This window comes from Chanodichthys erythropterus, chromosome 15 (assembly GCF_024489055.1).
Source record: "Chanodichthys erythropterus isolate Z2021 chromosome 15, ASM2448905v1, whole genome shotgun sequence".
Classification (NCBI taxonomy): Eukaryota; Metazoa; Chordata; class Actinopteri; order Cypriniformes; family Xenocyprididae; genus Chanodichthys; species Chanodichthys erythropterus.
The window spans coordinates 11437216-11463114 of NC_090235.1; the positions used below are offsets into that span (position 1 = coordinate 11437216).

Genomic DNA, 25899 nt, shown 5'->3' on the forward strand with positions numbered 1-25899 from the left:
AAAAATATTTCTGATTCACTATAATTAAATTAGGTAAATTTGTGAGTGTGATCACGTGAACTTATGACAGGTTTTCTTGTTTCCACTGAAACCCAAAATGCTCTTTATGACCTCAAATCATTAAAGTCATTAAAGCAAACCAAAATAGCCAGATTAATTTCTTTTTGCACTAAAATAGTTGTGCTTCAAATATAATGCATTGGAAAGAATACATATAAAAGCTGGTAATCTCAGACTTCTTGCATCTCGTGCACTAAATAGGCCATATGATTTCTGTTCAATAAAGTGAATACAACAATTACAGCACTGTGGATCATTTCAAACAAGAGTAACCGAGATCAGAACATAAGAGCAGGGCTGCCTGTGGATTAAGCGCGCATGAATCTCTGTTGTGAATGAATGAGATGAAAGAGGATTGAGCTCGTGGATGAAGTTCATCTCCTCTTGTTTGTGAAGCTGCTGCTCCGCACGTGCAACACCCACTTCCACCCCTTGAGTTCCCCACCACGCCCTCACGCACACAATCCCTGACGAATAAAAACACGGATCTTAAAGAATCCTGCACTGTTAAATATCCAGTCCATATTCAGATAATTACAGCTGACATATTAGTGTTGAATTGTGCGCAACGAAAAAAAAACTATATTAATAAACACCCACACGCATCTCATTAGCATTAAATATTAGTTATCCTTACATGGGTATCCCCAACAATTAAAAAAAAAAAAAAAAAAAAAAGAAGGTCCACGGAAGGTTCACCCGTCCGCCCTTCCCACTTGTAAACAATTACCAGCGCAACACGTCACCGAGCGCTCCGCCGGTGACATCATCGCCGAACGCAGCATTCCCGAGAGCTTCAGCTGATCTGATTGGTCGCGAGGGGTCTGGTGGATCTTCAAAGCCCGAGCCGAACGCATTTGTGCAGCGGTGGGCGGTAAAAGTCTCCAAAACAGCCGAGGGACTTATAAATGTAAAGACCTTTCACGGGTGATGGCAACTTCACTTCTTGGGGTGAGTATGGGTACATCTCTTGAAAGATTGAGAGTGTCTGGGGTTTTCAACTGAAATTAGAGCATTTATTTGATGTATATATGGTTACATTATAGTTGTATGTTTGTGCGTAATCTTGCGTAATACTGGGTTTGAGTTACATTCGGATTAGACTATAGGACATCTAAAGTTCTTTCTGAAACTAGTTTTCGCTTAATACTTCTCTGAAGACCTTACTGTTGTTCACAAAATAACCAAAAATCATTTTTGGAGATTGAAAAGTTCTTGCTGTTTCAGTATTTGTGTTCTTCAGATCGGTGTTTTGGTTTCTTGGATGGCTTAAATTAACTTGAGGTTCTCCTGTATTTCACGAACCTTCCTTTTATGAAAAGAATTGCTGATTCTGAAAAGTTTAATGCAAGCAAGAATATTTGCACAGTTTAGACTATAGCAGCTCTTTGAAGAACAATGCGTAAATTGTCGCAAAAATGGTTATATTTTGATTGCATTATTATTATGGTATTCTCACGATCAAATCCAATTGTGCCTGAAAAGTTTATTGCAACATTATGTGTAAAATGGCCTGCATTGCAACTCTGTTTTAAGAGTTATGCTGTAAATTCACCATATTTTGCAATGTGAAAAAGGGGAAAGTCGTTTATTTGTCTTGAAAACCATGTGTTTTTTATGGTCACAGGAGGAACCGAGGGTTGGATCCACTCCATTGGCCATGTTAGCAGCAACCTGTAACAAAATCGGGAGCTCGAGTCCCTCCTCGGACAGCGGCTCCTTTGGAAAAGGAGGTTTTCATCCGTGGAAACGCGCAGCGCCCAGCAGCTGTTCCCTCTCCCCGTTCGGCGCGCAACGGAACGAGACTTTCAGCGCCAACAGCTCGTTCTCCTTAACGGGCACTAACACCTCCACCAGTCCGTTTGGAAACGACTATCCCGTGTTTCAGACGTCAGTCGCGAACAGTTCTCCGGACCCGAGCGCGCAGTCGGTGTTCATCTCCAAAGTGGACACTCTGCAAGGGATTTACCCGAGGATGAGCGTCGCGCACCCGTATGAGACTTGGTTCAAATCTGCGCATGCTGGCATCTCCGCCGGGGACGTGGGCACCGGTAGCGGGTCCTCCTGGTGGGATGTGGGCACCGGTTGGATTGATGTTCAAAGCGCGAACGGCGCCGCGCTGCATTCGCCCCTGAGCGGGTACAACTCAGACTATTCCTCCATCACTCACTCCGCATTCAGTGCCAATCCCTCTCCGCATCTTCTTACAGGTGGGCAGCACCTGATGGACGGATTCAAACCGGTTTTATCCGCCACCTACACAGACACCAGTCCCGGTGCCACAAGCGCAGTTTTAGCCGGGACCCCGGTGGTACCGCTCGCCGGGTCTCCGCGCTCATCCACCAGGCGCTACTCAGGCAGAGCGACCTGCGACTGTCCGAACTGTCAGGAGGCGGAGAGGCTGGGGCCCGCGGGGGCCAGTCTGCGCAGAAAGGGCCTCCACAGCTGCCACATCCCGGGCTGCGGGAAAGTATACGGAAAGACTTCTCATCTCAAAGCGCATTTGCGCTGGCACACCGGCGAGAGGCCGTTCGTCTGTAACTGGCTGTTCTGTGGGAAGCGCTTCACCAGGTCCGACGAGCTCCAGCGGCATTTACGCACACACACCGGGGAAAAGAGATTCGCCTGTCCGGTGTGCAACAAGCGCTTCATGCGCAGCGACCATCTCAGTAAACACGTGAAAACGCACAGCGCCGGTGAGCCCGGGGCTAATGGGGTTAAAAAGGGCAGCGATACCGACAGCGAACAGAGTGTACCGGGCAGCCCAGCCTGTCAGTCCCCGGAAATGATCCACACCACAGAACCCGTGCAGAACGGCCTCTGAACAGAACTACAGAACATTCTTAAAGATAAAGGTTCCAGTGAGAATCAAAACATGTTTTAAAAAGAACTTTTTATTCTTAAATCCATTCGAAATCGGTTTATTGGTGATTACAGAACCCCCAAAACACTCAACCAACCATTTTAATATCCAAAGAACAATTTCATTGTTTAAAATTAAGGTTCCAAAATGTTCTTCTTAAAAGAATCATTTTTTTTAAAACTCTAAAGAACCCTTTTCCACTATTAAAGTTCTTTATGGAACCATCGATGCCACACTGTAAAAAATAAATGTTGGTTTAACTTAAAAAAAAGTAAGTTACCTGGTTGCCTTAAAATTTTGAGTTCATTGAAAATAAAAATTTGAGTTCATACAATAAAGGCGATCAACAGAAACGCAAAATATTATGTTATCTGAACTACATGAATTATTGAAGATGTTGTGATAAATAAGGAAAATCATTTTCTACAGTGCAAGAGTAAACTCAAGAAACCTATGGTTCTGAATAGGTTTTTGGGTCTTAAAGAAGCAGAAGAGCCTTGATCTTTAAGAGTGTTCACATGTGGACGCACACATTTGCGCAGTGAAATCATGCGAAAGGGGTTTATCAGAATATACACCGATTTTTTAACTATGTTTTATCATATTTGTCTGTAAATCAGCAGAAGGTCTCTCTCAGGTGTTCTTGAATATTTATGGATGAAAATAACCTCGTACAATAAGTACAGATGAAACACACTGCTGAAATGCATACAGATTGTCTTTTGAGGCACTTTATTACCTAAATAAGAAAATCAAGGACTTCATTTCTCAGCAGTCGCACAATTCTCTTATTATTCTGTATTTGCCAAGTGAACTGTTTAATTTTCAAACGGAAAGTCTATAACATGTACGCATAATTTGGGGATTTCTTCTTATTTTCATCGTGCAGTTGATATCTATGACAGTGAATCTGAACTTTTCTCAATGCAAAGTGAAATTGTACATAGGATTGTCTTGAAACTCTATTTATCATCGAGTTTGATTTGTGATTTGAAGTCTATCAGAGTCGCACTTTGAATCTATATTTATAATTTCAGGATCGAATCAGTTCGATCAGTTTGTTTATCTTTTGTTGTATTATTATTTAATTGCGCATGTGTTTGTATTTACTGACCGTTTACTTTAAGGTAATAAAGTCACATTTGACTTGATTATATGGACTGTTTATGTGGTCTGTGGGTTGATAATGCTATTACTTTACTTAATAACTATTACCATAAAAAAACAAAAACAATCGTTTTAAAGCGATTTGACATGCGCACATATTAATGCTACGCAACCTTATTAAAGCCTGTATGAAATGACGTCACATGGTGTATACGATTCAAACTAGTGATATTGAATATTTTGAAATATTTAATAATGTAAAATAAACAAAAAATAGCCTAACTTAGAGTAGGCTACTTAAAATACAATCACGTCTTATCAGTTGGTTTTAATTAGACACTCATAATGTGACTGAGGTGCGTTGTGTTTTCAAGATAATAAAGTAACAAACTATATAAACAAATATTGCTTTTTTTAATTAGCTTATTAATTTCTAATGACGCCCTGTTTAATTATTTTAACTTATCATGATCTAAAATGACTTTAAAAGAGAAACTGAGTATTTGGAAGTGACTATCTCAGCAGATACACTTTCAATCATACATAATAAAATCACGCATTTAATGCCAAACATCAAAGTTTTAGCTGTAATTCGCTCGTTTCTGACGCGGTGACGTTTCATGCTCTCTTATGAGTATTTAGCGCCTCTCAGTGGTCACTGAGGGAACTGCAGCTCAAACACCAAGTCCTCCAGCTCACCTTTTGACCCTTTGCGTTACAAGAACACAAATGAAAAATGTTAAAGGTATAGTTCATTAATTACTCACCCTAATGTCATACATCCGTAAGACCTTTATTCAACTTTGGAACACAAATTAAGATATTTTTGATAAAACCAATGGCTCAGTGATGCCTGCATTTCCAGCAAGATAGCACTTTCAGATGCCCAGAAAGCTACTAAAGACGTATTTAAAACAGTTCATGTGACTACAGTTGTTCAACCTTAATGTTATGAAGTGACAAGAATACTTTTTGTGCACAAAAAAAAAAAAAAAAAAAAAAAGACTTTATTCAACAATATCTAATCATGTGCGATTTCAAAACACTGCTTTGTGAAGCTTTAAAACTTAACGAATCTTTTGTTTCGAATCAGTGATTCGGAGCGTGAAAAAACTGCCAAAGTCACGCACCCCAGTGATGAACCATTGAAATTTCGAAACACATATAGCGTAAGGAAGCCTCGTTTACTGAAATCATGTGACTTTGGCAATTTGACACACGCTCCGAATCACTGATTCGAAACAAAAGATTCGTAAAGCTTCATGAAGCAGTGTTTTAAAATCGCCCATCATTAGACATTGTTGAATAAAGTCGTTATTTTGTTTTTTTGGCGCACAAGAAGCATTGTCGTCACTTCATAACATTAAGGCTGAACCACTGTAGTCACATGAACTGTTTTAAATATGTCTTTAGTGGCTTTCTGGGCATCTGAAAGTGTTAATTATCTTGCTTCAGATGCAGGCCTCACTGAGCCATCGGATTTTATCAAAAATATCTTAATTTGTGTTCCAAAGATGAACAAAGGTCTTACGGGTGTGGAACGACATGAGGGTGAGAAATTAATGACACAATTTTCATTTTTGGGTGAACTAACCCAAGAATAATGATTCATCATTATTCACCTTATCCCGCTGACTGATTTTATTCCAGTACAACAGAGAAAAATAACATGCAAACTAAATTGAATACTTTTTTAAAATATGATTTTTAACCTGTCTTCACAATCTTTATAATTTCTATTTAAACTAAATTTTATAAATTCACAATAAATAACACAATTCAACTGAAGCACTGTTATGATTTTTATTGATATTCTTTTTCATGAAACAGCTACAAAGCATAACCAGAAGGGCTGGTGTGTGGTTTGATTTACAAAAAATACAAACACGGTCAGTCAGATATGCTAACATTGTAGGCCTATTGCTCTGTACCAGAATCGGTTCAAAAAAAGAAAAAAAAAAGAAGAAAAGAAAATCCAACAAAGCATTAATTTCAAAACAACTACAAATAAATATTTATTTAATGTAAACACAAATGTATTAGAGCCACAGGAATGCTAAGGTGACCTCAAGGGCTGCATTATGGGTCCGTTGGTCGAGCGTTCAATCAGGACAAAACGGAGCCTCAGTAGTACAAGACAACAGATATAAATAACGACCAGCAGGTTAATAATTAACACACAACTATACAGTAAACTAGTGTAGGAAGAAACTTCCTCAAACTCCAGTCGTATCAGGGAATGATGCAGCATAATTTGAGCTGGGAATAGTGCAGAAAAAATAATTTACTGTTCTGAGATCTCTGCTTAAATATTAACAAATTCAATAAACCTGAATGCCACGTTCACAATCTACAAAAATAACTAAAGAATCCCTCTGCTACTCACAAATTTGTTAGCCTGTGATGAACACTAGGTGGCAGACTAATCCCAGTCAGCAGGACAGGGCTTTCCTAACGACCAGCTGCATCCGAAATCACACACTCTCTGAGTAGGTACTTATTTTTAAGAAGTAATTACTTTGCAACTGCTAAAAAATACGTTCTGTATAGTAAGAATGTGTGTAGTATTAATGTATTCCGGACATACTACATGCGATTTGTTTACTCAATTGAAGACTATGTGTTTGTGGTGCTTCATTTTCAAACGTTTTACAAACCACATATAATCTCTTTACATTTTACAAACAAATTTATATGTAACATCTAATTAATTTAACTCGCACTTGTTTGAATGTTTTCATTAGATATGATGCGAAATCAGGGCCTGCAAGTTCCTGAACCCGATGAATGATGGGATACGCTCTGAAGTCCCTGTTTGCAGCTGGTATTAAGATGCGTTTTGGTCGATCGGATCACAAGTAGATGAGGGACACATTCCTGTTTACACCTAGGGCCAGATTTACTGACAAAAAAACATGTGATCTACTGACGATGTGCAAATTAAAGAACACAGCCGGATCATTTCCATAATGATCAACTAAGTCTTCCCAAAGCAGCGCAAATTAGTGTCTGGTTTAAGACATGCTTTTTTTGGGCAGTAAACAATGGTGAGTAAATTGACTAGCACAAACCTTAGTAAATCACCTTGCGTGATTCATTTAAATACACTCCTCGCATAAATTTGGGGTCTAAAAAAGGGAAACTCCTAAAAATGCATATGCAATACGGTCAGCTGCAAAAAATAAACGTGTCCATGCCTTTTCAGTGCTAATTTTTCACTGCACGTCTTTAGTAAATCTTGACAGTAGTTTTTTTAAACGCCAAAAGGGGGTTTGCGCTGGAGCAAGCTATTAGTAAATCTGGCCCCTGGTGTTTTAATCTGTCTCTTTTGTCCACTTTCAACCACTTCTGTCCCGATTTCTCTACGGGTGGGTGAATGCATGAGCCTTTTTAGATCTTTCGATCTAATGGACAAAATAAACTTGCGCAATTTACATATGAACACGACTAGAGACAACGGGAAAACATAGAGAGCAGCAGCTTTCGTTTCTGCTCTGACAGCTGCAAGACCGCTGTGAATGAGTGCTAGAAATCAGGAATGGAGAGAGAACATTGTGCTGGGTACATTTTTCATCTTCAAACCAAAACTTGGGTCTTCAGCCGTCCACTAAGTGTCGTCCACTTGTGATCCGATCGACCGAAACGCATTTTAATACCAGGTGTAAACAGGGCCTTAGGGATGGTGTGGGTTTAGTGTGCGTTGTGTACACTGCTTTGGCATTTTTCAGACCTGGGACAGCTTGCACACTTACATGCACGTGCTCTCAAGTGGCACAAGTTTGGATATTTGGACAGGCCCGTATTCTTGTCATGTTTTTCGTCCTACCATATATATATATATATATATATATATATAGTATGAGATTTCAGATGCAGCCACTATGTTTAGAACTGATACTGGCATACTGCTTAAAGCATACTGTGAAAATTGGATTTTAAAAACAGCATGTTAAACATGCAGCATGCAAAAAACATTCAAATAGTATGCTACATTAGGGTCACATGACCTCACTACTACACAGTATATAATGCATGTAATTTCAGAAAATAAATAATGTTGCATTTTTAATTTAGTGTAAAAAGACTCCAAATAGTGCTTCAAGAAAGAGACGTCAAATGCAGGTCCTTCATAATACTGCAAATGTCGATCCCATTGCGTTGTGGGACAGTGTACTCTTTGTAATCTCAAATGCATCAAGTCTTCTGTGTACTTTCTGCATGCGTACTGCAGAAATAGTAGAAGCAGTATGACAGTATGCTAATTCTGAACAGCCAGGGTCTGTAGTGTAATGACAACCAGAATAAAACAAGTAAAAATATCACAAACACACTCTCACATCCATTTACAGACACAATCAAGCAAACAGTAACTGAAAAACCAGAGAGACGATCTTGAACAGACCGGAGAACTCCACAGATAACTGGCCGAGTCTATTGAGGTGAACGCGTCTAAACCACATCAGGCATTTTTACGTACCATCACTTTTTCTGTACATCTTCATCCTTCGTGGCTTCAGGATGAGAGAAAGTTAATGCCATTCAACATAATAAATTAGAAACGGAATGAAAAGGAAACACCCTCGGAAAACCCACACGGGATATTGCTCTTGTGAAGTAAGTGCTTAAAGAGAAAGATTGTGTTTTCCTTCAGGTAGTGCTTCATTTCTAGAGCGACCTTTGACCCTCGTCACTGCCAGGTGCCGCTCAGGGGCATTTTGGGCATGTACGAGTGCATCTCCACGGGGTGGTTGGGCAGACGGTCCCTCCTGTATGTTATCGTCTTCTCATTGGTCGTGGGGACAAATGATGAATCCTACGTTAAGACATTAAACAACACTAAGATCACTTTGATATTGTCTTATTAACTGAAATGAAGGTTTTTGAGGAAAACATTCCAGGATTTTTCTCCATATAGTGGACTTCACTGGGGTTCAACGGGTTGAAGGACCAAATGTCAGTTTCAGTGCAGCTTCAAAGAGCTCTACATGATCCCAGACGAGGAATAAGAGTTATCTAGCGAAACGATTGGTCATTTTCAAAAAAAAAAAAAAAAAAAAAAAGTACACTTTTTAACCACAAATGCTCATCTTGCACTGCTCTGCGATACGCCACGCATTACGTAATCATGTTGGAAAGGTCACGCGTGACATAGGCGGAAGTACTGAGCAAGTGTTTACAAAGCGAACGTGCAAAGACTAAATCACTGGTGTTTTTCACCCCACCGTGGTACTTCCGCCTACGTCACGCATGACCTTTCCAACATGATTACGTAATGCGTGGCGCAGCACAGAACAGTGCAAGATGAGCATTTGTGGTTAAAAAGTATTTAATTTGATTTTCTTTTAGAAATTTGTTTCGCTAGATAAGACTCTTATTCCTCGTCTGGGATCATGTAGAGCTGTTTGAAGCTGCACTGAAACTGACATTTGGACCTTCAACCCGTTGAACCCCATTGTAATGGACATCCTGGAATGTTTTCCTCAAAAAACATAATTTCTTTTTCGACTGAAGAAAGAAAGACATAAACATCTTGGATGACATGGGGGTGAGTAAATTATCAGGAAATAATAAAACAGAAATGAGCAAAGCATAACAAAAACAAACTAAAATGAAATGAAAGCAGAAATTATAACAACACAAGCTAATTTAAAAATAATAATAAATAGTATAATAAGAACTAAACAACACTGCTTTGGAATGACATGAGGGCGAGTAAATAATAATAAATTAATATTAATATTATTTGATTTTTATTTTTACTTTGGGTTAACCATTTCTTTAAATTCAAATTCAGCTTAGTTTTCTCTTACAAACACACACACACACTCTACCTTATGGCTGTCATCAAACGGTTGTTCAGGGTTTGACTGCCACCAGCAGTTTCTGGCTCTCAGAAGCTGTCGGACTGCGGCCAGCATGGCGATTCCCAGCGTGACGGTCAGTAGGAAGGCGCTGAGGAAGGTCTTTAAGTACCGGCGACTCCAAACACACACTGTTAGACGAAGAGACGGAACCATAAACAACAGAAATGTTGTCTTCACATGACTGGATTTTGCTGATCACAGATCCCACAGGAAATTACATGTTGTGCTTCAAAGAGTTTTCTGGTTAATTGGAAGCATCAAAACTGTTTTAGATACAGTAGGGGTATTTTAAGTCAAACTTTTTAAGTCATGCCCCCTTTAAACCTTTTTGGCAAATCTGAGAACTATTTGAGAACTCTGTCTTGTGAATCTGACATCTGGAGAAGAAGCATCTGAGAAGCATATGACTCAAGACCAATAATTATTTTATTTCATTTCAGCTTTATTTCTGTTAAAACAAAGTGATCTTGGTACTTTACCACTTACTTGAAAAAGTAATCTGTTTACATAACTCAGGTTACTTGTAATGCGTCACCCCCAACACTGGTCGACACTGACCCGAATGCAGCAGGAGGGTTACTTTCATTATTGCCTAGGCAAAGCAATAGAGATGTTAAAGAGATCTCAACTGTGTTTTTTCACTCCAGCGGGTTGTTTTGCTCTCCTGACAGTGCACATTCTCTCTTATAAAGTCACTCACTCCAATGGCGTTTGGGACACACCCCACGCCCCCTCACTGTTTCTTGGAAACAGCATGAGCCATTGTGTGTGTGTGTGGACCTGCACTCAGCACTGCTTCCAGATCTCCATGGAAACCTGCAAAATGTCAATATGCTACTTTATCTTCTTTGTGTTTGGTCCGGACTGGATCCGAGCCAAACTTACTGGATTTCCCAACTGTGATCACACGGAGAACCGGAAGTCGGGATCTATATATTGGCTGTGTTCAGGCAGTGTAAAGCACTGCTGGTTTGGTGATCAGCGCGAGGCCTGAGGGAGCTTCTTTTCCAGCTGTTGTTGATGTTGTAACTGCACTCAACAGAAACATCTGGCTAATGTTTAGGTTATGAATGAACTATTGGATTCTTTTGTCCCAAACAAACCCTTTCCCCGAATCTCTTTATCTTACACAATTTAATCATTGCATTTAAGATTTCTGAATTGGGGATTTTAAATGAAAAGAAATGCATGTTTAATATTTCAGTCATTTTTCCAAGACAGCAATGCTTAAGTCTCAAGTGTTTCTCCTGAAAGAAAGACCACAGTAATCTCACACTCATCTCATCTCGAGTTTCAGAAGAGATCATTTTAAACAGTTCTCAGATCTGCCAAGATCCCAAAGTCTATAACCAAAAGAGATTTTGATATGAACTCAAACATGTCAAATGATCTGAGCTGCTTTCCACTGACTCATATTCATGAACAGGTTTTGTTTTTCTACAAAGGGATTTAAGGAGGAACATCTGAGACAAAGTTTAGACTTCAAAGGAAAGGAACTCTCTTTAAACCTCCTGAGTGATGAAAGAGAAACCTGTGAGCAATAAAATGTCCTTTTGGTGGGAAAAAAACACACAGAGGAGATTTAATGTCCTGGAAAAATAAAATAAAATAAAATAAAATAAAATAAAATAAAATAAAATAAAATAAAATAAAATAAAATAAAATAAAATAAAATAAAATAAAATAAAATAAAAGTGAAGAGGAGATTTATTCTCCTGGAAGAAAAATAAATAAATAAATAAAAAAAAAAAAAAAAAAAAAAGCGCAGAGGAGATTTAATCTCCTGGAAAAAATAAAATAAAATAAAATAAAATAAAATAAAATAAAATAAAATAAAAAGCAAAGAGGAGATTTATTCTCCTGGAAGAAAAAAAATAATAAATAAAATAAAATAAAATAAAATAAAGCACAGAGGAGATTTAATCTCCTGGAAAAATAAAATAAAAATAAAATAAAAAAATTAATAAAATGAATAAGAGCAGAGGAGATTTCATCTCCTGAAATAGAATAGAATAGAATAGAATAGAATAAAATAGATACATAACTTACAATTCACTACAATTAAGCATATTTCCACCGCAAAAATCACAATAATGTAATAAAAAAAAAAATCACATTCGCATTACTGTAATGTGGAAAATAATGACTGTAAAGTATTTGTATATTCACATAAAATTGTCACATTTATACATCATAGTACAGCAGTATTAAATAACCTGCATTTAATTTACGCATTGTAAAAAATTATTTTCATCATGATTTGTTCACAACATTTTTTCTTTTGTCAAATCAACTTCAATAATTAATGTGGTTCAGATAACATAATATTTTGAGTTTCTGTTGATTAAACCAATCAACTTCACTGTATTAACTCAAATTTTTAATAAATATCCACAAAATTATTTTATCAAAAAAAAAAAAAAAAAGAAAAAGAAAAAAGAAAAAATTGTTTGTGTGTGTATAATACTCTAATGAGAATCAGCAATGAGAAGTACAAAAATCCCCTCAAAACTAAAACATCTGGATGCTTTACAGTAATGAGAATGTGTGGGGGAAATGTGTTGAAATTAGGCTTCATATTCTGTAAGCAAAATATAATTTCTCATTTTTCAGGACTGTCGAACAGGGGTGAAAAAAGGAAAGGCGGAGGAGGAGGAAGAGAAGATGAAGAGAAGAATTCATTTCCTCACCAGGATGTCGACTAATGTGCAGCTGAGGTCGATCTGATGCCAAGTCCACGAGAAAGCGGTACTGACACTTATCACTGCTGGGATACAAGCAGTATTTCCCCCGGACCAGCTCTGAATAACAACACCGTTCATTCAGACACACAACAGGCCATTTATAACACGGGCATCTCAAAGTTCACGTCAAAACTCTCATAGGACGTCTTCAGTGTTTCTCTCTGGGGTCGAGCTACAACTAGGGAGTGATTTGTAATGTTTCACTTGTTTGTATGTACCTGTGATGTCGTCCACATAGTCCACCGATGGAGCGCAGCTGTGATTACAAAGCTGGAAACCGTCTGATCCAAGTCCATTAGACAGGTGACAGTTCACACAGCTCCTGAGAGAGAGAGAGAGAGAATCATGTGTTCATTACGCCACAAGACTGCTTTTTAATATTGGCTGTGAACGAGAAACGCTGTCCTGTTGACAAGTTAATTTCTCAAGAGACAGGCTTTGTTCAGAATAGCATATTACTCATATTATTTCTAGTACACTAGTGAAGGAATGATCTGGAAATGCGATCAATATCTTGAGTCATTATTTGATTGCAGTACAAAGAGTCGAGACATCTAACATGCATTTGTAAAAATACTTTACAGTAAGGGTGTGACAAGATGAGGTGACAAGATTTTTTCACTGTATTTTTAAGAAATCCTAAATGATGAAATACATGACTAGAAATGCAGGCGCATTTGAAATGTTTTAACTAATCATCTTATAATGAATGTCATCTCAGTTCTACTTTCTGAGTATGAATTATCATATGCAGTAAAAGACAACAATACTCAAGCATTGTAAAATGTTTTGCCACTAACTCCACTGACTGGCTTCTCTCTGTATGATTTCACACGAGTCCCTTCAGACCTTACTGTACATGATTTATGAGCTTCTACGACTTTTGACCTCCTAACTGAACTCTTTTCTGCAAATTGATCATAAAACAAAAACAGTATAAATAAAAATTAATAACACAATTTTCTTTTAGTCTTATTAAGTGCAACCATAATCAGAGTACTGTCTCAATATTCAAAGTCATCAAATAGAGACCACAGAGATGTTTACAACTACACAGCCGAAGATAGCTTTCATGTTGAGAGATATTGAAATTGTGTTTGAATTCGCGGTTTACTTTCGCTTTCACAAGCGTGCATACTCTGAATAGAATTATACAAGATAAGACATTTATCAGATGCTTATAGGCTCTGCTGTGCAACGAATCCTCCACCCTGGTCTTGTCAGTCATCTCATCACACCCCTACTATACAGTACGTGTAGTGTGTAGTACACTCGTATTCCATTCAAACATAGCCAAATAGGTGATCATGCTAAACTTTAAAGGTGCCCTAGAATCAAAAATTGAAGTTATCTTGGCATAGTTGAATAACAGGAGTTCAGTACATGGAAAAGACATATGTTGAGTTTCAAACTCCATTGTTTCCTCCTTCTTATATAAATCTCATTTGTTTAAGACCTCCGGAAAACAGGCGAATCTCAACATAACACCGACTGTTACGTAACCGTAAGGATCATTAATATGTACGCCCCCAATATTTGCATATGCCAGCCCATGTTCAAGGCATTACACAAGGGCAGCCAGTATTAACGTCTGGATCTGTGCACAGCTGAATCATCAGACTAGGTAAGAAAGCAAGAACAATAGCGAAAAATGGCAGATGGAGCAATAATAACTGACATGATCCATGATATCATGATATTTTTAGTGATATTTGTAAATTGTCTTTCTAAATGTTTCGTTAGCATGTTACTAATGTACTGCTAAATGTGGTTAAAGTTACCATCGTTTCTTACTGTATTCACGGAGACAAGAGCCGTCGCTATTTTCATTATTAAACACTTGCAGTCTGTATAATTCATAAACACAACTTCATTCTTTATAAATCTCTCGAAACAGTGTAGCAATAGCAGTTAGCCGGAGGACAGCCTCAAACTCATTCAGAATCAATGTAAACATCCAAATAAATACTATACTTACAGGAATCGATGCATGCATGCAGCATGAATGATGAACATCTTGTAAAGATTAATTTGAGGGTTATATTAGTTGTGTAAACTTTGCTTATGCACTGTATAACTGCACTTATAGTCGAGAGCTCGGGGGGGTAGGGAGCGAGAGATTTAAAGGGGCCGCAGCCTGAATTGGTGCATATTTAATGATGCCCCAAAATAGGTAGTTAAAAAATTAATTAAAATAAATCTATGGGGTATTTTGAGCTGAAACTTCAAAGACATGTTCAGGGGACACCTTAGACTTATATTACATCTTTTGAAAAGACGTTCTATGGCACCTTTAAGTAATTATTTCACATGCAATGTGAAGAGCTTGTGTAGCATAACACTTTATTGTCAACTACTGCATTCTGTTTCACATGCAACTCTTAAAACTAGTATATAGTATATGCTGTGCAGTATGCAGCTACACTCATTTTCCATTCTGAATATAGCCAAATCATGCTAAACGAAGTATGCAAAATTACTTTACAACTGAAATTACACATGCAATGTGAAAAGGCTGTGTGGCATACTACTTTGTTTTTGAATATTGCATTGTTTTACATACAGCTTAAAAATGTACACATTATATGCTGTGCAGTATGCAGCACACTCGTATTCTTTTACAACTGAAATTACACATGCAATGTGAAAAGGTTGTGTGGCATATTACTTTATTGTTGAATGCGGCATACTGTTTTACACACAACTCTTCAAAATAGTATACAGAACACGTAGTATGCAGTATGCTTGTATTCTATTCTGAATATAGCTAATTATTTTTAATAGATAAAGTTAGGCATGGTCAACTATCTGTCTATGCTATTTTGAAGAGTTGCATGTGAAACAACAGAATGCAGTATTCAACAATAAAGTAGTGTGCTACACAACCTCTTCACATTGCATGTGCAATTTCAGTTCTGATATAATTTTGCATACTTAAAGTTTAGCATGATTTAAAATTTGTATTGAGCTAAGAGTTTATATTCTCTAACATTTGTTTGGTCTGAGTTTTGCATGCAGCGGAAGACAAAACCTCTACACATTTGCTTACACTCCCTCTTTTACATGCGCATGAATGAAAGTGAATAGAATACAAAGACCGGACCGCCCCTTTAGAAAGGTATAAATACTACCTTAGATCTTTAGTGAGTGTTTAATTGTGTGATTGACAGGTGTTCTAATCATTCAGTGACAGCGTTCTTCAAAAACAAAAGAGAAGCAGCGGTTACCAGTGAGACTGACAGGAGCTGTAGCAGATGGGGCACTTCTCACAGAACGTTCCAGATCGCCGCGGGTCGTCACATACACACTTGCCACAAACACACTTTCCCTGGCCGCTGCAGATCAACCCATCGTTTGACACGCAGGTCTCTGTGGAGACGGGACAGCTGCAGGTCTCACCCGTCCAGCCAGGAAGACAGACACATTCACCTGAAACACACCGTCCGTGACCTGAACACGGAAGAAAAAACATGCATTTGTATGACAATATATACACCAGTAGAAATGTGTCCATTCTAGAGACTTTTCTGTTATTTATATATTTATAATAAATAAAATGAGATGAGTATCTTTCATTTTTAAGGTTTTTATTTACAGGATTGTCCAAAAAAAATATTAAATATATTCACCTTTTTTTTTTTAAATCTCAAAATTATATTTTACTATATTTTATATATATATTTATATAAGAATTAAAAAAAAAAAAAAAAATTATATATATATATATATATATATATATATATATATATATATATAAAACTTTATATAAAATATTTTTTGAGGTAAGTGGAAGTGAATATAATAATATAATATATGTGTGTAAAAATCATTTACCAGGGGGGTAAAATTTTTGGCAAGGTTCCCCAGGTAAATTTCACATTACAGGGGCTAAAAATTATGTTATTTGGGGTCACTTCAAGTTTTTTATCCCAGACTTTATATAAAATATTTTTTTGGGGGTGAGTGGAAGCTTTTAATAAAGCTTTTAAAAGCTGATAATATAATATAATATAATATAATATAATATAATATAATATAATTTAATATAATATAATATAATATAATATAATATAATATAATATAATATAATATAATATAATATAATATAATATAATAAATATAATATAATATAATATAATATAATATAATATAATATAATATAATATAATATAATATAATATAATATAAAAAAATGGAAATTACCAAATGAATTAGTAAAAAAAATTAAATAAATCCTAATTTTACATATATATTTATTTACATATATATATATATATATATATATATATATATATATATATATATATATATATATATATATATATATATATATATATATTTATTTACATATATATATATATATGTGTGTATGTGTGTGTAAGATTCTGATCACCCCTAGTTAAGAGAATAATTTTTTAATTCCAGTTTTGACATACATCTCTATATTAGACCTATATCTCTCGCTCACCTCCACACACCAGGCCTCTCTCGTACGGACATGAGAAGTCGTCCATCTCACAGAACTTTCCGTAGATGTTCCCCAATCTGCCAGCATCACACACACACGTCCCACATTTACAAGTTCCTCTTCCGCTGCAGACAGGTTTGGTTCTGTCCTGTCTACAGCTGTCCGTCGAGCCGGCCCTGGTCTCTGTGGAACAGGGATTCAGGTCGTCATGACAACGGCCCCTCTCAGTGCAGCCACACCCACAGACCTGACGGATCCGTACGGTAACAGACTCGTTGAATCCTACAGGCCTCACGGACATCAGAACCTCCTGATCTTCACCCGCCACCGGGCAGGAGCTCATCCCGACCGTGATTTTGAAGAAAACCTTGAGAAGAGACAAAACACAGAACAAAAACTACTGACGCACGCTGCAGATAACGCTTGGCGACAAAAAAAAAGACTTTTAAAAAATACAATATCTCATTCTGAAACCTTTATAACATTATAAATGTCTTTACTGTCACTTTTGATCAATTTAATGCAACATCGCTGAAGTATTAATTTCTTTAAAAATAAAAAAAATAAAAAATACTGACCCCAAACTTTTGAATGGCAGCGTATATAAAACTACATTTATATATTTCTTGAAGAAAATGTGAGTGATGATTTCTTGAGCAAAACCCACCACCATGATGCAAGGGTGTTCTCAGAAAATGTTCAAATCTAACCCTAACTATGGAGCAACACCATCATATGTGGATTTGCTGTCTCTCTGCTGTGTTCCTAATAGGCTGGATATTTCAAGTCACATGATCATATAAAACAGCTTATAAATTTGTGGCATTGTAAACAGTGCAGCACAGAGTAATTACTTCCATTAGCTTGGACTATTTTCTCATGGGGTCACTGCCATGGAACAAAAGAAACCTTCACTCACTGACTGAAGGGCTGTTTACACGTCACCGCTTTGAACTATACATAGAAAACGTTTAATGCTGGGTACAGACAAAAAAAATCCTAGATTTAACCGTTTTGCTCCTATAGTGTGTGGTGTGCCGTGATGTGACAAACACAGCACCAGAGTCCCGACTGTGAACACGGGAAATCTCGCAAAATCTCTCGAGACTTCACAATAGACGACGTATTTTGCATTGATAGTGTTGATTTTGGTATGTTTTACAGGACACAGTTGTATAAACTCGTCACAAATGCCACAAATCGACAAGCTGATCCTCCATCTCTGCTGTCCAAATTCATTTAACTTTGTGACTGTGATGACTGTGTTTGTTATGCTTCCTGTCAACTCGCTTTCTGATTGGATGTTGTTTCGTTTCACGTGATAATCTCCAAGCGTGCGCGCGTTTGTCCTCGGGGTTCCCACCACACATCAGGATTTCTGATGGATTTTGGACCTAGTGCATTTCACTCTTAACACAACTCACAGCACAGGAAAATCTGATAAGATAATCTGTAGAACAAGCAAGATAATCGGGACATTACCTAGGATTGTCGGAAGGGGAAAAACTGGCCCACAATCAGTCCGATTATCTTGTGGTGTGTACCCAGCATTATGCTTTTTGGCCGTTCATTTACAGGAAACTGTGTTTTTGGAGATGGAAAAAAACTTTTGAAAACGGAAAACATCATGCGTATTACGTGTTCAGTCTATAGGCGCGTGTGTTTCTTTACAAAGTGACATCGCCATCTACTGGCCTGGCAGTATAATAGCATTTTATGTCGTTTTCACTGATCCTTGTGAATGAGGATCATTGTCTGTACGTGAAAAATGCAATTTCCCATTTTTAGTACATTGTTGTTGTAAATGCGTACCCTTAGGTAAATTCATTCGGATACATTTGAAAGCGCTCCCACACTAGCGTTTCCAAAAGTTGCTCATCCACACTGAAACGTCTGAAAATACTTAAAGGTGCCCAAGAACGTTCTTTCACAAGATGTCCCCTAAATGTGTCTGTGAAGTTTCAGCTCAAAATACACCATAGATTTTTTTAAATGAATTTTTTTAACTGCCTATTTTGGGGGATCATTAACTATGCACTGATTTACACTCGGCGCCGCCCCCTTAAATTGCGTGCTCCCTGCCACACGAGCTCTAGACTATATTACAGTGCATTTACAAAGTTCACACAGCTAATATAACCCTCAAATGGATCTTTACAAGATGTTCGTCATGCATGCTGCATGCATGCTTCGAATTATGCGAGTATAGTATTTATTTGGATGTTAAAGTTTTATTCTGAGTGAATTTGAGGCTGTCCTCCGCGGCTAATGGAATGCTACACTGTTGGAGAGATTTATAAAGAATGAAGTTGTGTTTATGAATTATACAGACTGCAAGTGTTTAATAATGAAAATAGCGACGGCTCTTGTCTCCGTTAATACAGTAAGAAACGATGGTAACTTTAACCACATTTAACAGTAGATTAGTAACATGCTAATGAAACGTTTAGAAAGACAATTTACAAATATCACTAAAAATATCATGATATCATGGATCATGTCAGTTATTATCGCTCCATCTGCCATTTTTCGCTGTTGTTCTTGCTTACCTAGTCTGTTGATTCCCCTGTGCACATCCAGACGTTAACTGGCTGTCCTTGTCTAATGCCTTTTATAATGTTGGGAACATCATGGGCTGGCATTATGCAAATATTGGGGCGTACATATTAATGATCCCGACTGTTACGTAACAGTCAGTGTTATGTTGAGATTTGCCTGTTTTTCAGAGGTCTTTTAAACAAATGAGATTTATATAAAAAGGAGGAAACAATGGTGTTTGAGACTCACTGTATGTCATTTCCATGTACTGAACTCTTGTTATTCAACTATGCCAACATAAATTCAATTTTTGAATCTAGGGCACCTTTAAATCAAGTATAATATATCAAGATTGCCAGGTTTTCACAATAAAACCCGCCCAGTTGCTAATCAAAATTAGCCCAATCACGTTTCGGGGCGGGGTCCCATGGTAAATTCCAGGGGCTAAATATTATGTTATTTGGGGTCACTTCAACCCACGGACATGAAAATCAACCTGCGGCAACAGTGTAAAAGTAGCCCAATTCTGTGGGAAAACCGCAGACTTGGCAACAACACTGCTGTATATGAATGTAAGCGAATTGTTGTAAACCAGCAGTTGTTTAATGATTCATTTGTGTGAATTTGCTAGCTAGCTACCTGTTATTAAAAGCTCCATCTACTTCCACTCACAATCTAGCGTTAAAAGGATAGTTCACCCAAAAATGAAAATTTGATGTTTATCTGCTTACCCCCAGTGCATCCAAGATGTAGGTGACATTTTTTCTTCAGTCGATCACAAATGATGATTTTTAACTGCAACCGCTGCCGTCTGTCATTCAAATAATGGCGGTTGATGGGAACTTCATCTATAAGAGTGAATAAACCTTGCTTAGACAAATCCAAATGAAACCCTGCGGCTCGTAACGACACATTAATGTCCTAAGACACAAAACGATCGGTTTGTGTGAGAAACCGAACAGTATTTATGTCATTTTTTACCTCTAATACACCACTATGTCCAACTGTGTTCAGGACTCCTTTAGTGATGTCTGATCGCGCTCTGTCAACGGCAGTGATGTCTGACACTCATTGATGTATATGCGCGAGACATCACTGCCGTTGACAGAGCGCGATCAGACCAAACTAATCGAGTGATTAATGCAGTTGGACATAGTGGTGTATAAGAGGTAAAAAATGACATAAATACTGTTCGGTTTCTCGCACAAACCGATCGTTTCGTGTCTTAGGACATTAATGTGTTGTCACGAGCCGCAGGGTTTCATTTGGATTTGTCTAAGCAAGGTTTATTCACTCTTATAGATGAAGTTCCCATCTACTGCCATTATTTGACTGACAGAGGACAGCGGTTGCAGTTAAAAATCATCATTTGTGATCGACTGAAGAAACAATGTCACCTACATCTTGGATGCACTGGGGGTAAGCAGATAAACATCAAATTTTCATTTTTGGGTGAACTATCCCTTTAACTGTTAATGGCTAACGTTCGCTATTCTATTTGATTAGTTGTCACTTGATTTAGTTACTCCAAAAAAGTACTGAAGCATCATAAATGTTGTAACCTAAAGCATATTACGACACAAGAACCAATGTGCTTTGCATCACTGACATTAAACCTGGTGCATATTTAAATTTACACAAACACAAATGAGATTTGAGAGTTATGGCAGAGGCTGAGATTTACAGCAAATAATGACTTAAAATTCTTTATGTCTCTCACAAAATGGCTTTAAACGACGAGTTTGGGGTCAGAAGGGTGTTTTTGAAACTAGTCTCTTCTGCTCAGCAAGGCTGCTTTTATTTGATGCCAAAATTCAGTAAAAATTGAGAAATACAATTTAAAATGAACTATTTTCTATGTGAATATACTGTAAACTGTCATTTATTCCTGTGATCAAGGCTGAATTTTCAGCAAAAAAAAAAAAAAAATCATATGGTTTTGAGCAATAAAAAAACAGGGTAAGTAAATAATACTTTTGGCTGAACTATTCTTTTAATTCGAGCATTTTTGGTATCAAACGCAGCATCTCTGTTCCCTGTACTGAAAACAGATGTATCGACATTGAAAGGCTTTCGTACTGTTTGTTTAGGCTGAACGCTGGAACATTTAGTGTTTCCAGAAACAGAGGATCCATCGGGGCAAAAGGTTGTCACGTTCACCCAGAACCGGTGAGCTTGGCCATCCTCCACATCAATCTGCACTTCCACATCTGACAGCAGCTTCTGCAAGAGAAACGGACAGGAAAAAGAGAGGAGAGTAGCTTAGAAAGACCCCATTGTCTCAACCACCACTCTTAAAAATCAAGGTTTCAAAGGGGGAGTTTCACAGTAGATGAACTATTGTTGGTTCCCCAAAGAACCCTAAAAGAACCAGTTTTTCTTAGTGTGAAGAACATTTTAAACATCTAAAGAACCTTTTTCCACTATAAAGAACCTTTTGTGGAATGAAAAGATTCCATGACTGTTAAAGGTTCTGAATGGAACCATCGATGCAAATAAAGAATCTTTTTCAAGAGTGTATGATCCGCCTTGTATAAGCAGGTTCACGGGGAAAAGGACAGGCTAAAAATAGCAGCTTTGTGCTGCTCGCTGATTGGAGCTCGCAACATTTTTGGCTCAGTAATCAGAGGCCGAATAAAAGCAGGCTTCTGTTCACTGGGATCAGTGGATTTTGAGGAGGACAATGCATTGTTGTGCCCACGGCAGGATTATTCCTCTCCTTAAACACATGCCGGAACAGATTCCGGGATCAAGGCCGGTGTTTTTTTTCTGCTGAACTGAAACTCATAAACAGTAATGTAAACTGAAATCCCCACTGTGAGCGTTTCGAAATCTTCAGGGACTTTTTCCTGCTCATCTAATTGTCCTTGAGTGGATGGAGAGCATAAAGAGTTATCAAGTGAAAGAGAAAGTAATGTTGTTTACCTTGTAGGCATGAACTACTAAATCTTTAAGATTAGATGCTTTAGGAAACAGTCGGCCCACATAACTTCCAGGAATCAGGTCCAGTAGATCCTGTTCAGAGGAAACAATTAAGCTTTTTAAAACACAACTTAAGCTCTACAGTAAAATAATTTGTATAAACTTAGGGATGAATTAAAAATATTTTTGTGGTAACTGACATCCTGTCACTGATTCTGTAAATAGAGTTTAAGTTGCATTTAATCCTGAATATTTGAAGAGCTCACATGCAAAAACCTTTAAGTCCATATGACATCTTTTCTTTTAAAGCGTTAGTTCACCCAAAAATGAAATTTATGTCATTAATTCCTCACCCTCATGTAGCTCCACACCCATCTTCATTCATCTTAAGATATTTTTGATGAAATCCGAGGGTATCTGATCCACACAGGCAGGGAAATGGGTTAAAATATTGTTAAGATAGTCAGCGTGACTACAGCGGTTCGTCCGAATGCCAACTCAGTATTGGCCAAAGCTGAACACATGAGTAGCACGACACATGCATGCGATACAGGATCTGGCCAATAATGAGCCGGCATTCAAACACAGAAGCCTGCACTGAGTTCACTATGTGTGACAGCGATTAAAATTGTTGAATAAAGTCATTATTTTTGTTTTGTTTTTGCCATGTTTTTAACTACCTTTCTCAAAAGGTGCAATAACATTGCTGCCTATGTGCGGATCAGATACCTTCGGATTTCATCAAAAATATCTTAATTTGTGTTCTGAAAATGAACAAAGGGTGTGGAACAAAATGAGGGTGTGTACTTTATGACAGAAATTTCATTTTTGTGTGAACTAACCCTTTAAATGAGCTTTTTTTGCCAGGCTCCTATGTTTAGGTTTAGTAATTTCATTTTAATGGCAATGAAAAGGTTATTAGTCAGTTATTGAAATGCCTTATTTTCAAAAATGTCACTATTGGTATTTAATAAATTTTACAACAAAAGTCCATATGTGCTTTTTTTTGCAGAAACCTCCAAGTCCACCTCTTTGGACAAGAAGACATAGTAAAATGTGGTCTTCTGTGGACTTAGAGGCTTTTGCTGACAAAGGGAAGTGCCAACGAACTGTTATTTGACGCTGTATTTGATGAACGTATACTAGCGGAGAGCATTCGCTCAATATTGGCAATTGATAATTTTTTTATTGCCAATTTTATTTGTATAACACATTTCGTACACAATGGTGATTCAAAGTGCTTTACATAAAGAAGAACCAAATACATAATAATAAAAATTTAACGCATAAGAAATAAAAATAACAGAGAATACCACTATCTGGATGGAAGAGTTAGGAAGTTTTAGGGAGTTTTTTGTTGTCCGTCAGAGCGGATCTAAACGGATCTTCCTCACGTGGAGGGATAACTGTAAGAATATTTGTCAGGTAGCTGTGCATCGTTATATCATTTTCAATCTCATTATCTCATTTTGACGAAGGTGGCGTTTAGCGGCTTTTGTATCTGAACTTGCCCCGCCCACATATGCCCCACCCACTGTCGCTCAGTCGCTTAACAGCTGACATTTGTCTACACCGGACGCGAGTGTCGCGCCAAAAGCAAATAGAATGCATTATAATTACTGATGCTGTCTACACTGATAAACACATATGTGTTCAGTTTCTGACGTATATGTTTGTTCGGAGCAGATTGTTTTGTAAATGAGGCACAATGTAATGGAGAGTTCGCAAAGAAACTTCTGTTGACAGAGGAAGCAGCCGATTGTGTTGGATCTGACAGCAGCTACATCACAAGGAAAACTCAAGGAACATTAGAATAATAAATATGACACCTCTAACTAATGTTAACAAACAAAACCTTATTGTAAAGTATTACCGATTTGTTAAAGCAGCACTACTGTCACTGAAATCACTGTGTGTGTTCCTATAAATCAGTGACTGCATTCTTGAAATCACTATTTCAAAATGGATTGATTTCTATAGAGGGCAACACCCAAACTCATGGTGTGGGAGAGGAATTACCTCATACCACTGATATTGCACCTGGTCCACCGCAAAGATGGAGTAAACGTTGTTCTCTAGAAGTTTCTCTGCCAGTTGACCGATTGTTGGGTGCTCCTAAAAACAACGACAGCAACAAAAATATGCTATTGCTTGTTAAGAAATCACAGATTCTGGTGCTGATAGAAGCAGTGTGGAGCCAAATATGTGTACAATTTCAGAAAATACATCTGTTGTGAAGTTTTCCATTGGTAATTCATCATGACAAACACATGTTAACACAGGATATAAAATGTACAAACATATTTTTTCTTTAAAATACCATGCATGGTATATGAATATGATAATCATGATAAATATCAACGAAAATATTAAAATGATTTTTAGACATGGTACTGTGGTAATACAATGCTCAAAAGGTTTGAAAAGTCCCTTGTGTTATTACCATTTTAAAGGACCCATTTTCTATGTGAATATATTGTAAAATGTAATTTATTCCTGTGATCAAAGCTGAATTTTCAGCATCATTACTTCAGTCTTCAGTGTCACATGATCCTTTAGAAATCATTCTAATATGATGATTTGCTGCTTAAGAAACATTTCTTATCATTTTGTCATTATCAGTAAAGTACTTTGTTATTACCATTTGATGACATCATTGTACCGTGGTATTGCTTTTGTATGTTTTGATGCATTTGTTTTTACAGTATTAACCTCTTTTATTGATAGATACCAAAGAAATAAAGGAATCTTTGAGGAAATAGAGAGATGAAACTGGTTTGGGACACGTCACTCGTCACAGACCAGAACTGAACATCCATCATCTCTCTGAGCAACAACTTTGCATCTGGTGTTTTGTGCATCGTTTTTCTTACCATATTAGTAGTTTGAGAGTAGATATTATCCTCTAGGTGGCAGCGGCCGTCATGAGGAACCACGATACCGGCCAGTTTACTGTCCAAAGTGAGATGAGAAGGTTGGTCTGTCATAACCAACAGCAGATGCTTTGCTTCTGGTCGCCATCCGATGTCTTTCTGCAGAAATGAATCAGGGTTTACAAAACTGATGAGTGTGTGTTTGGATTAGAGTATACTCAGCAGTCGGAGGATTACGTCATATTCAGCATACATCTGTCCTGTGTTATGAATACAAGACAAACTGCACCAGTTGAGCGTTTTGGTGCCAGGATGAGTAATGTTTGAATTAAATCAGGGGTAGCCAACCCTGCTTCTGGAGGACTACCTTCCTGCAGACTTCAGCTCCAACCCTGCTCCAACAAACTTACCTGTTATACCATGAACACCTGATTTTCAGGTGTGTTTGATTAAGGTCGGT

At 37.4% G+C, this 25899-nt stretch overlaps 2 protein-coding genes across 4 annotated transcripts in view; one reads left to right on the forward strand and one right to left on the reverse strand.

Annotated features, from left to right (window-relative positions):
• Positions 1-990: 990 nt before the first annotated feature.
• On the forward strand, positions 991-2884 carry sp8a (sp8 transcription factor a). Its single transcript, XM_067412339.1, has 2 exons — positions 991-1011; positions 1688-2884. The coding sequence occupies exons 1-2, from the start codon at positions 991-993 to the stop codon at positions 2882-2884; spliced, it is 1218 nt and encodes a 405-aa protein (XP_067268440.1).
• Positions 2885-5887: 3003 nt separating this feature from the next.
• Positions 5888-25899, reverse strand: part of itgb8 (integrin, beta 8) — a 33910-nt gene continuing 13898 nt past the window's right edge. For 2 of the 3 annotated variants that reach the window (XM_067411422.1, XM_067411423.1), the window contains exons 6-15: positions 25440-25598; positions 24586-24681; positions 22570-22659; positions 21724-21867; positions 17107-17473; positions 15866-16088; positions 12857-12960; positions 12585-12695; positions 9862-10022; positions 5888-8843 (exon numbers count right to left, since the gene is read on the reverse strand). In XM_067411422.1, the coding sequence (XP_067267523.1) occupies positions 8718-8843; positions 9862-10022; positions 12585-12695; positions 12857-12960; positions 15866-16088; positions 17107-17473; positions 21724-21867; positions 22570-22659; positions 24586-24681; positions 25440-25598 (1581 nt within the window). In that variant the 3' untranslated portion in view covers positions 5888-8717. The remainder of the gene's footprint in view (positions 8844-9861; positions 10023-12584; positions 12696-12856; positions 12961-15865; positions 16089-17106; positions 17474-21723; positions 21868-22569; positions 22660-24585; positions 24682-25439; positions 25599-25899) is intronic. The other variant, XM_067411424.1, reaches the window with a different exon arrangement.

Excerpts from the sequence above, each read along its gene's own strand:
- sp8a (XM_067412339.1), top strand. The coding sequence starts at position 991 with ATGGCAACTTCACTTCTTGGG. Across the intron at positions 1,012-1,687 it reads TGGCAACTTCACTTCTTGGG|GAGGAACCGAGGGTTGGATC; the intron begins GTGAGTATGGGT and ends TTATGGTCACAG.